Source organism: Salmo salar, chromosome 04, assembly GCF_965601325.2.
Source record: "Salmo salar chromosome 04, fSalSal1, whole genome shotgun sequence".
Classification (NCBI taxonomy): Eukaryota; Metazoa; Chordata; class Actinopteri; order Salmoniformes; family Salmonidae; genus Salmo; species Salmo salar.
The window spans coordinates 34,412,561-34,424,992 of NC_138294.1; the positions used below are offsets into that span (position 1 = coordinate 34,412,561).

Consider the following 12,432-nt stretch of genomic DNA (forward strand, 5'->3'; position numbering starts at 1 on the left):
TAATGTGGCCAACGCCATTTTATATGTGGCCAATGACCTTGAGCCTTCTTGGATGGGCATTTCTAATGTAACTATATGGCAGCACCCAAGGGGCTTGTTTCCGAGCTCTCTCCGTAGATTTTGCAGCGACATAGTGTCCCCGAGTGACAGAACACTGAGCAAATCATGGCACAACTAGAGAACATTACCAACCACTACGCTCCGTATTTTCCGCTTGTTGCCCCACCACCACAGAAAGCACTTAGCTAGGCTGAAACACCTGCATTTTGGAGCTGCCTTACTCAAGAAAGCAAAAAAGAGAACGTTTGTTTATGGCTTTATTAACTCAATACATTTTTTTTTACATTGTTTGCAAACTGATATGTGACATATATTAATGTCAAAACAACATGCAACACCGGCAAAAAACCCCATAAAAATAGAAGAGTACCAGTCAAACGTTTGGACACACCTACTCATTCAAGGGTTTTTATTTATTTATTACTATTTTCTACATTGTAGAATAATAGTGAAGACATCAAAACTATGAAATAAATCATATGGAATCATGTAGTAACCAAAAAAGTGTTAAACAAATCAAAATATATTTTATATGTTAAAGTAGCCACCCTTTGCCTTGATGACAGCTTTGCACACTCTCTTGGCATTCTCTCGACCAGCTTCATGAGGTAGTCACCTGGAATGCATTTCAATTAATAGGTGTACCTCGTTAAAAGTTAATTTATTTCCTTCTTAATGCGTTTGAGCCAATCAGTTGTGTTGTGACAAGGTAAGGGTGGGTATACAGAAGATAGCCCTATTTGGTAAAAGACCAAGTCCATTTTATGGCAAGAACAGCTCAAATAAGCAAAGAGAAATGACAGAAATGACAGTCCAGTCAGGTCAGTCAATCCAGAACATGCCAAGAACTTTTAAAGTTTCTTCAAGTGTAGTCGCGAAAACCATCATAGTTAACTGCACCTCAGATTGCAGCCCAAATGAATGCTTCACAGAGTTCAAGTAAGAGACACATCTCAACATCAACTGTTCAGAGGAGACTGTGTGAATCAGGTCTTCGTGGTCGAATTGCTGCAAAGAAACCACTACTAAAGGACACCAATAAGAAGAAGAGACTTGCTTGGGCCAAGAAACACGAGCAATGGACATTAGACCGGGGGAAATGTGTCCTTTGTTCTGGTGTCCAAGTTTCAGATTTTTGGTTCCAACCACTGTGTCTTTGTGAGATGCAGAGTAGGTGAATGGATGATCTCTGCATGTATGGTTCACACCGTGAAGCATGGTGGAGGTGTGATGGTGTGGGGGTGCTTTGCTGGTGACACTGTCTGTGATTTATTTATAATTCCAGGCACACTTAATCAGCATGGCTACCATAGCATTCTGCATCGATATTCCATCCCATCTGGTTTGCGCTTAGTGGGACTAACATTTGATTTTCAACAGGACAATGACCCAACATTAGGCTGACCAAGAAGGAGTGATGGAGTGCTGCATCAGATGACTAGGCCTCCACAATCACCCAAACTCAACACAATTGAGATGGTTTTGGATGAGTTGGACCACAGAGTGAAGGAAAATCAGCCAACAAGTGCTCCATATATGTGGGAACTCCTTCAAGACTGTTGGACCAGCATTCCTCATGAAGCTGGTTGAGAGAATGCCAAGAGTGTGCAAAGCTTTGCAAGGCAAAGGATGGCTACTTCGAATAACACTTTTCTGGTTACTACATGATTCCATATGTGTTATTTCATAGTTTTGATGTCTTCACTATTATTCTACAATGTAGAAAATATAAAAAATAAAGAAAAACCCAAACTTTTGACAGGTATTTTATATTTTTTTTCCTAGACCAGAGGAAAGAGTGCCTCCTACCGGCCCTCCAACACTACTTCCAGAGTCATGTCTTCCCTATACATTCCTAGGGTCCAGAAAACACAAGTGCTCTTGAGGGGAGAGCCCTCCTTCGGTGTGGGCCCGGTGGCATAGGTCGGGTGCCCCATCCTCTCCCTCTTTCTGATAGCCTCCCCACATCCCCATTGCTTTTGTGAGTGGTTTTGAGTGTTTGGCCTGCTAAATTTAGCCTATTGATGTAAGCTACATTCCATTGACAACAGACACAGAGACACCCCCCAACAGTTTGGCTTCAGTGGCCGGGAGTGTGAAGATCAGGGTGGATCGAAACTACCTAGGTCGACCCCTGAGCCTCCTTGCCTTCCAGTCAAGGATACAGGTCGTTTAAAAGACAGACAGGACACACACACACAGGTATGGACTAGTCCCATCAAGGTGTGCAGTTGTGATTCCGAGGTATGGCAAAATACTAGTGTCAATGTCTTGTGCTTTGACCATTCACAACAACTAACTCTGATTATGCTATTTTCTGACATATTCAGTCATATAACCTTTGTATTAATCTCACATCCCTTACTAACAAACCTCTTTATTATTTTGCGAAGACAAAACAAGAAGCTACAAACAAAGTACAATTGTTAGGTTATACCGTAATAACTCTGAAATAATGTTTCTATGTTTATGTTTTATAAAGAGCTGATTATGAACATTGTGTTCAATAACATCTCTATGTTCTAATTCTCATGTTCGATACGTAATTTATTTTTGTAAATATTTAAAGCACTCTAAATGATCTACATTTTAGTCATAACATTGAGAGTAAACATTTTGTACAACATGTCTGTAACATAATTCAAATAGGAGAGGATATGAACATGATGGGGTAACATTGAGAGCTGTAGTGGAAGTTGTGATGTGAATACAAAGGGCATTGTTGTTTCGTTTCATTTGTTTGCAAAGCAAAAACATCTCAATTTTAGCACCGTAACTTCAGTTTTTTAGGACTGCTGCGATTAGATTTAGGGTAACTAGGCTATTATATTTATCACGGAAATATATATTTTCTTCTCCAAATGCCATTGTGCCAAAGTAGAAATATTTATTTTGTCAAGATCACGTTAAGGGTTTCCAGTGTCACATACTACCCTGGGACACAATGTTCAGCCCTCACCCAACACGGATGATTCACAATGCTGAATGCCATGTGACACCTTAATGCGCATCAACTAGCATTCTTTACAAGGTTATTTTAAAGTAAGTGTTGACTTTGCTCTTCAAGCGCAAACAATGAATGACACCTGCCAATCTGACTTATATGAGTTGGATGTAATGTTTTGGTTTGGGGTTGACAGAAACCCTGTCCTTGAAGTAAATGTCATAATGCTTACCTAATGCTATCATAAACCAGACATGAGGCCCATCATAATATTTTATGACCGTTAACTCACAAGACATTAATGGCATATCATAATGTGGTCTAAACAACATGCAGTAGTTATCCGATAGGTCAACCAGTATTGCACGTGCCATGTGAGCAATAACACTTTACTACAAACCCTCACTAACAGTCATCTTATTTAATTTATAGCAGTACAGTATGTTGGCTCTCTAATGTTCAGTTCATATCAATACTATAATTGGAAAACATTTTCTGCTGGGGTAGAACAGAAAGTACATCCTGTGTCCTTTATGTGTTTCCAGTACCCAGGGGCAAATCGTGTGCCACCCTTCCCAAAGCCACAATGTCGCAATTCTGTACAATGCCAGCTGGAGAGAGGAAGATGCATGCAGCGGCTATTTCTCGAGAGGTCCACGGTGCCAATGGTACGATCTGGGCCCGGGCTCAAAGACAGCAAAGAGAATCAAACTTATTCTGGTGGAGGGCAGTTATTCAGATCCGGGTTGAACATGTCAGGGCCATTTCTCTAGCAGTTGCCATAAATAAGCTAATGAAGATGTTTTACTACCTATGGCGACAAATCCTTCTGTCGTTGTCCTTTTGAAAGTGCTATTTTGGGGAGGGTGATGTGGGGAGTTGTGGAGGGCAGGGTAGGACAACTGTGTGTAGCCATTTAGGGGACCGTGAGGGTTTGCGACAGCTGAAGTACATTCTGTCTGGGTATAGCTCATTGAAGCAGCATCATGTTCAGCATTCAATAAGTAAAAAGAACAATAACATAATAAAAATTGAATTCAATAAGAACTAATACATACAAAATTGCAAGACTGCGTTTGTCTCAATCAGATTTGAAGAGTACAATCATAATTCACCTAGACTTTCTAGAACTTACAAATAGCAAGTAGCATTAGCACTGTTGAGTGCAAATCAATGGAAATTCTCTAAGCTGTGGTTGCATTGTCCAAAGAGCATGCCTAAATGAACTCAACGCACAATTTTGTTTAATAACCATACAATGTAGAATTATTGAGAAACCAAATGATTACTAAACTATTGCAGTATACTGTATATTGAGGCAACCAATTATTATTATTATATACGTGCAACCTTTTATCATATTGTGATGCTTACTATACAGATTGGTTTGAAGCTCCATTCATTTGATTTAGGCATGCTAATTGTCAGCAGAAAAGCATTTTGAAGGAACAATATGTCATTGATATTATCCCTTCAGATGATATCAGAATAATAATGTTAATTAACTTCTCCTTTGATAAAGGTCTCGCTGTAATCATAAATGGTTAGAAATGCATGCTATGTACAGTATGTCTTAGGGAGAGTGTCAGAAAAAAATATATACTGTATATCTTTAGGGAAACTATATATTTTGTGCAACTAAGACATACTAATACAGTCTTGAGGGAATCTTGAAGGTTACATTTTTGTTACAGTTGCTTTACATTTAGAGCAGTACACTCATGACATCACCATTTATGAAATCATTATACAGCTGGAAGACCTCCTGTTTACAATGCTCAATAACAAAATCCGACTGCCAATACCGCACTATTAGGTCATCCTAATATGGGCATATCTCAAAGGAGGGTACAAATTGCGAAGAACCAATAGTGCCGGATTTTGACAGATTTAAATTCTGTTGTTATTTCTGTCTGTAAACAGGAAGTTGTCCAACCGTGTTAGATGATATCACATTGCTGAGTCGACCTTTAATGGAAAGTCAGTCAAAGGCCTCTACTGAAACTTGTTTTGGTTCTTTTCCCAGGGGACACCATGGACCTGGGGATAAAGGTTAGCACTCCCAAAGACATCATGCTGGAGGAGCTGTCACTGCAATCCAACAGAGGCTCTCGTCTTTTCAAAATGCGCCAGCGAAGATCGGAGAAATACACGTTTGAAAGTATCCAAAATGAGGCAAACATGCAGCTGAGTGTAAGGACTTTTACATTTACATTCGTGTAATTTAGTAATCTAGATGCTCCTATCCCAAAGACCAACAATAAGTGGATGCAAATATGGAGATTTATACAACCACAAATTACAACATACCTCACAACTCACATTCACTACCAATATCATACATCTGGGTGATGCCACAGCAGCCATCTTTGATAGACGGGTCAGATGGATAGTGCTGCAGGACGCTTGTTCCACCACTGTGAGGCTGGGGCAGAAAGAGCTGTGACAGCTCTCTTGTTTGTAGAGTTTCAGAAGACAGCTTCATTTTGGACTTACACTCAACTCCAGGACCGGCACTAGGACGAAATCATCATGCATTATAGCCCTTATAACACAAGGTAGATATTGGTCCCACTACGACATACAAGTGTATGGCTACAGCTAAACCATAGCCTATCAAAAATAATTTCACATATATAATAGTAGATGTAAAGACAATATTAAATTGTACTATGAGGCACGGAATGGAGCGCAATGGCGCATGTTTTTTTATAACAAAAAGGCAACTTTTTTAAATTCTCACATACAGTCACACGCAGCCCATATTTTTTTTGTGTCTATATATAATCGAAAAAAATACATCTTATTAAAGGGTGACTGCACTTCCTGATTTTGCCTCGTTTTAGATTTGGTTCATTAAGAATTGCTAACGACCATGACAGAATTAAAACGTGAGTTGGTTTCGGGGTGTGGTTTGATATCGGTGTCTCGGTGTGTGTTCGCAGGGGGGAAGAGTAAGCCAAGTTATTTTGCCAATTAGCTTCAGCCGGCTGGTGTGCAACCGTGGCAAAATTAGTTTGACTTTGGATAGCCTATTAAGGGGGGTAGTTAGGGACCGGCAATACATGTAAATTAGAAAATATTTTCATGTTTCACACCTTTTTTCTCATTAAATGCTTTCAATATTTGTATATTCATTCATACAAGTTATTATTGGTCTGAGACTTTTAAGTCATTTAAATTTGGAGCTATTAGAATTTTAAGATATTGTCCCATGTAAATTGTGTCATTTACCGATAGTCCCTAATATCCAAAGGGATATCCAGAGTCAACCCACATTTACCACAGCCATTACAATCGGGTCACGTGCAGCTGCACTCTCAATTGATGATTAATTGTGCTGTCAGCTGTGGGCATGTGCGCAGGGTTGAAACAAACTCAAACTTAATTTACGTTGTAATGCAGTCACGACCAGTCTCATAAAACTCAGACTGACTTTATAACCAAAATCCTATTTACACATGCCCGGTTCTGCCACCCCCTAATGCCGGGCCTAATTATATCAGACACACAGTTATTATTGTATCTTGGACATTATGGGTTGAGGGTCCAAAGGTTGAATCCTGGGATCACATTATTGGATCTCTGGACTTAGGGATTTAAAAAGTATTTGCGATTCTTTTCATTTACGTTACAGTAACATTGTTTCATTGTTTACTTGGATCCAAAAGTGCTTTATTGCAACCAGATTACTGGATTTTAAATACGTTTCTGAGTGTCTAATGGTTAAATTAATGATGTGTGCACCCCGCCAAAATTGTTAGAACACATGGGAGATATGGAGAAACATGTGCCTGGTGCCCTTTCCCTGCACCTACTCACGCCAGAGGCTCCTGGAGCACTTTGCTCAAGAGTTTCTATGTTGCTTATCAGTTGCTTGCAGATTTTGTGTGTGTGTGTGTGTGTGTGTGTGTGTGTGTGTGTGTGTGTGTGTGTGTGTGTGTGTGTGTGTGTGTGTGTGTGTGTGTGTGTGTGTGTGTGTGTGTCTGTTACTTCAGAAAGTATTCACACCCTTTTACATTTTCCACATTCTGTTGTGTTATAGCCTGAATTTGAAATTGATTAAATGTAGATTTTTTTGGTCACTGGCCTACACACAATATCACATAATGTTAAAGTGGAATTTAGTTTTTCGAAATGTTTTACAAATTAATTAAAAACGAAAAGGTGAAATGTCTTGAGTCAATAAGATTTCAACTCCTTCATTATGGCAAGCCTAGCTTTTTGCTTAAGAAGTCACATAATAAGTCACATGGACTCACTCTTGTGTGCAATAATCTGTAAGGTCCCACAGTTGAGCAGATTCAACCACAAAGACCAGGGAAGTTTTCCAAAATATGATTATCCCTTTTAGCATGCTAAAGTTATTAATTTCACTTTCACTTTTAATTTCACCAGTCACTACAAAGATACAGGTGTCATTCCTAACTCAGTTGTGGAGTTGAAGGAAACTGCTCATGAGCCAATGGTGACTTTAAAACATTTACAGAGTTTAATGGCTGTGATAGGAGACTGGATGGATCAACAACATTGTATTTACTCCACAATACTAACCTAAATGACATAATGAAAAGAAGGAAGCCTATACAGAATAAAAATATTCCAAAACATGCATTCTGTTTGCAATAAGGCACTTAAAGTTCATTTCTCAGTCAATTATTTTGCAGTTTAACCTATGTCCTGAATACAAAGCATTATTGTATGTTTGGTGGCAAATCTAACACATCACTGAGTACCACTCTTCATATTTTCAAGTATGGTGGTGACTGCATCATGTTATGTGTATGTTTGTCATAGGCATGGACTACGGAGTTTTTTAGGATAAAAAGAAACGGAATTGAGCACAGGAAAAATCCTAGAGGAAGACCTAGTTCAGTCTGCTTTCCAACAGACACTGGGAGACAATAACCAAAAACACAAGGCCAAATATACACTGGAGTTGCTTACCAAGATGACATTGAATATTCCTGATTGGCCTAGTTACCGTTTTGACTTTAATTAGCTTGAATATCACCAATCCAGGTGTGCAAAGCTCTTAGAGACTTACCCAGAAAGACTCACAGTTGTAATTGCTGCCAAAGGTGATTCCATCATGTATTGACAGAGGTGTGAATACTTAAAATTAGATGTTTCTGAATTTTGTTTACAATAAATATGCAAAAATGTCTACAAACATATTTTCACTTTGTTGTTATAGGGTATTGTGTGTAGATGTATGAGAAATATATATATTTAATCAATTTTGAATTCAGGCTGTGAAAAATTTGAAATAAGTCAAGGGGTATGAATACTTTCTGAAGGCATTATATGTTCATGTGTGCATTGGTTAGATGCCAGTCCACAGGGGTATCTGGGGGGGGGCAACTGTACTTTTGGCAACTGTTCAAATGGAGCAACATTGCACATACATTTTCAACATTGGAAAACAAACATGAACTAGTTGCTATTTCAAGTCTTTTGATGGGCATTTTGGCGGTAGCTGATCTTGCTTTGACATTATGCCCAAGCTTTAGCTCAGTGTGCTACGCTAACATGCTCGTAAAACCTGTGAGCGACCTACCCATTTACCTAGTGGGCCTCATTTACGCAAAGTTAACAATTTGGTGCAGCTAATCCCCAAATGAATAAATTAGATAGGTTCAGAACTGCGCAAAAGGGGAAAGCTTAGCTAATAACAAAACACTTTCAAAAAAATTTCAGAGCGATCTTCTAGCTGAGAATGCAGACAGTGCCGAAAACAAAGAGGGATCGAAAACACTTCCTTACACACCCACCCCAGGAAACCCAGAAAGCATTGCACCAGGTATGTAGCTACCACATCAATACATACCTTCTGTTATTTTCTAAATGTATGAATGCTTATAAGGCGGAAAAATATAGTTTAAGGGGATAATAAGGCCTTATTGAAATATCTTTGTCATTATTACATAGTGTTATACAAGAGTAATGCTTCACTTGAAGGGAACCTACATAAGGACTTCATACCACAGTCATAACTCATACATACCTCATTCATAAGTAAATGTTATTTTTCAACAACTACAAATTGATATGTACGCTATGTCTTGCAATTGTTGACTTTAGCATTTATGAACTGCTTAATTACTGCTTATGAATGGGTTGTGAATGTATTTCTAAGGCCCTATGTAGATGCTCATGTTACCTCTAAGGACAAGTCTAATTCCCCATAGCGACTCAGCAGACCTCTGGCCTTTAAGCAGGATACATGAGAAGCATTTCCTTTCCCTGCGGTGCCTTGCTATCTGTTAAATTGTCAGCAGGGGATCCCAACAGAACACTCTTGTAGAATCTGATATGACCAAGCATGGTGTCAACCCATGTCAACTGGACCAACCCGCTTTTCACACCAAGGATGAAAGCACACTTACGGTGTGCACTATTTTAAGACTTGAGATGATAATGATGGACAAAACTGTGTTGAGTCTACATGACTTGTTGAGTCTACATCACTTTTTCCACTGCTCTAGTTAATACTGTTATTTAATGATGGTGGCTATTGATAAAACTGCACTGCCACAGTCATGTTGACACCTATTTTGTTTTCCAAACAATAAAAACAGATCATTCTAAACAAAAATGTACAAAACATGTTTGTTATGTCTTGATGAAATTAGCATGGAAGAAAAGGTGGTAACAACTGAGGGATTCATTTGTTGTCTTTGCAACCTTGCTCAGTCTACACCAGGGATCATCAACTAGATTCAGCCGCGAGCCAGTTTTTTCTGGAGCGGATGGTCGGGCGGGCGGAACATAATTACAAATAATTTGTAGACTGCAAATTGAGTGCATGAAGCCCAAACAGATATAATGTCAGACTAAAACATAATAATTCAAACCTTGCTTACGTTTGTATACAATCCCGTGTTTCTCTATAATGCTTGGGAATACTTGGGAACAGATTTCTTAAATTAAAATCAGTTGGAGCTGATTACCTGTTGTTTTTACAGTCTTTTATGTCCAACAGTGAAAATTCAACACAAAAAAAACTTGGCGGGCCACCAGTTGGGGAACCCTGGTCTACGGGTTAAACCATTAATTCAAACTCACCTCTCACAACAAAATACATTCTCAATGCCCTAGTACTTCTTTATATTTCTTGTGAAAGGACGACAAGCAAGAAATTGCCAGTAATCATGCATCTCACTTAAGTCCAACCCCACAGATCTGCTAATGTGTTGATAGGATAAGTGAGTATCTGTACGCTGCACTGTTGGTCTTATGATCCTGTCTTCTTGGTATGTGTCTCAGGATATGGAGGCCCCTTGAAGGATGTCCCTGCAGAGACGTTCAACTCTACAGCTATACCCAAGTCCTACCATTCCCCTTGGGAGCAGGCTATCATTAACGACCCCAACCTGGCCGCGACACTCAATATCAGGATGCCTGTCCCTGAGCCCAGACCAGAGGCTCCTGACTACAAGAGCTTTAACAGGTGAGGCTAACGTGAAAACAGGTGTTCTGAGGAAAGTTTTCAGACAACTGCTATTCAACAACTCAAAATTTAAGCCAAAGATTTGCGTGCTACTTGAACATACTGCATCAGTCATGCACTTCTCTCAATGGCAGATTTTGAGTTAAGTATGCAAATCTCAAGTCTGGGATAGTACTCTCAGTAGATAGGATCATCAGTACATATAATGACATTGATATTGCAAACATTTCCATGGAATTAAATGGTTTTCTATTAACAGTTCAGATTCACTGTTACATGGATGCACTACTATAACACTCCATAAAGAGCCAGCTTTCTATATTCTGCGCAAACGCCACATCTTTAGAGCTCTTCATTTTGATTTTGCATTCACCCTTGTATCTCCACATCTGATTTACAGGGTGGCCACACCATTTGGTGGTTTCGACAAAGCCCCCCGGAGCAGCGGGATCACGTTCAAGCTGCCCGAGATCGACCTAAACCTCCACAACTACTCTGAGCTCCAAGACCCAGGGGTGAAACGGCCCACCTTCAACAGGGTCGCCCAGGGATGGATATCCGATGGCATCCCACTGATCCTGCCCACCGTGCCTCTGGAACCTATGCCCATCCCTGAGTCCGATGACCTCTAGATGACCTTTAGATGACCCATAATACCCTGGAAAGACAAGAGAGCACTAGTCTGACAAAATCCACTGCTGGCACCTCTAACCATACTGCCTGATCTGCGACATAAGGGTTGGAGCTGAAGCCTAAATCATGATTTCTGATTATGTGCAACCGACGACAATCTGATGGTTTAAAATGGGGCTTCCGTGCTGCCCTGATGGTTAGTTTTGCATTGTCTATTTAGAGAATAACATGTAAATAAATAGCACACATGGCTGAAATGTTATGGAAATGTTGAGCAATACATTGAAACTTCAATGCATCTTTTGGCTTATATTGGATATCAGATCCAAAAGTATCTTTGTCTTTTAATTATGTAGACATGTTGCCTATTAATCTTTTAGAATGGGCTTATCGATGTGCAAATAAAAAAGATCTATCTCTTTGTCATGACATTGTATAATTCATTGGCTTATGTAAATCAATGTGTGGTTTGGATATGTGGAACAAATGAACCTGTTACTGTATGTACAGACTTGAAACACACAATTGTGCAAATGAAAAGAAGAGTAAGTGACCTACTACCCAGGAACTGTATGACCAACCTCAGACCAACAACCATACACCAACAACAGTAGTTGATGATGGCCAATCCATTTACACACACACACACACACACACACACACACACACACACACACACACACACACACACACACACACACACACACACACACACACACACACTGTAAATTATCTGCTGGGTCCATTGACAGACCACATTTAAAGACGGTAAAAATAGCTTTGCAGCAGATGTACACCACCTCAAAAGGACTTCCAGCAATCATTTCACTTTTTTTACTACCAAAATCACAAATTCAAAGGAGAGCAAAATACCCAGAACCAATGTCATTATTGTAAGTCATTATGTTAAACAATTGGGTTAAATTAGCCTATAGCTTAATCCATAGCAATGTTGTTAGCGTTAACTGCAGAAGGTCATTATGTGACCTGCTCATTAGCCACAATGGCTGGCAAACTAATTACAGCAGAAAATATGGATCGAACCATCAGGCTGCTAAAGGACCAGCCCGGCAGACAGGACTGTGAAACAATTCTCTGTAGTCTGAGCAGTCTGAATATAGCACTGTAGGCCTGTGTGTAAAAAAAAAAGTACATTCATTTTAAACAAGTATGCTGTTTTAAAATTATAACAATAATAGTTTCCTGACAGTAGCAAGGTTTCTATCCAATTGGGGACAGATTTTCATGCGAATATTCTAGAATACACAGAATATATGTTCATTTTCCCACCAGTGGTACAGTATGTTTCCATCAAACGGACTTGTTGCAGATAAAAATCAGT

The 12,432-nt window shown here is 39.4% G+C and overlaps 1 protein-coding gene across 3 annotated transcripts; it reads left to right on the plus strand.

Moving 5' to 3' along the window:
- Window positions 1-2,125: 2,125 nt before the first annotated feature.
- Window positions 2,126-11,511, plus strand: myoz2b (myozenin 2b). Of its 3 annotated transcripts, none has more exons than XM_014195560.3 (6): window positions 2,131-2,262; window positions 3,550-3,672; window positions 5,031-5,197; window positions 8,705-8,807; window positions 10,274-10,457; window positions 10,858-11,511. In XM_014195560.3, exons 2-6 carry the CDS (start codon window positions 3,591-3,593, stop codon window positions 11,087-11,089), a joined length of 768 nt encoding a protein of 255 aa, XP_014051035.1. In that variant the 5' UTR covers window positions 2,131-2,262; window positions 3,550-3,590; the 3' UTR covers window positions 11,090-11,511. The 3 variants fall into 3 exon arrangements, with proteins under 3 accessions (XP_014051037.1, XP_014051035.1, XP_014051036.1); XM_014195561.3 differs by having other exon boundaries at window positions 2,187-2,304; XM_014195562.3 differs by lacking the exon at window positions 3,550-3,672 and having other exon boundaries at window positions 2,126-2,262.
- The last annotated feature ends 921 nt before the right edge of the window (window positions 11,512-12,432 follow it).

Excerpts from the sequence above, each read along its gene's own strand:
- myoz2b (XM_014195560.3), top strand. The coding sequence starts at position 3,591 with ATGTCGCAATTCTGTACAATGCCAGCTGGAGAGAGGAAGATGCATGCA. Across the intron at positions 3,673-5,030 it reads AGAGGTCCACGGTGCCAATG|GGGACACCATGGACCTGGGG; the intron begins GTACGATCTGGG and ends TTCTTTTCCCAG. Across the intron at positions 8,808-10,273 it reads CCCAGAAAGCATTGCACCAG|GATATGGAGGCCCCTTGAAG; the intron begins GTATGTAGCTAC and ends TATGTGTCTCAG.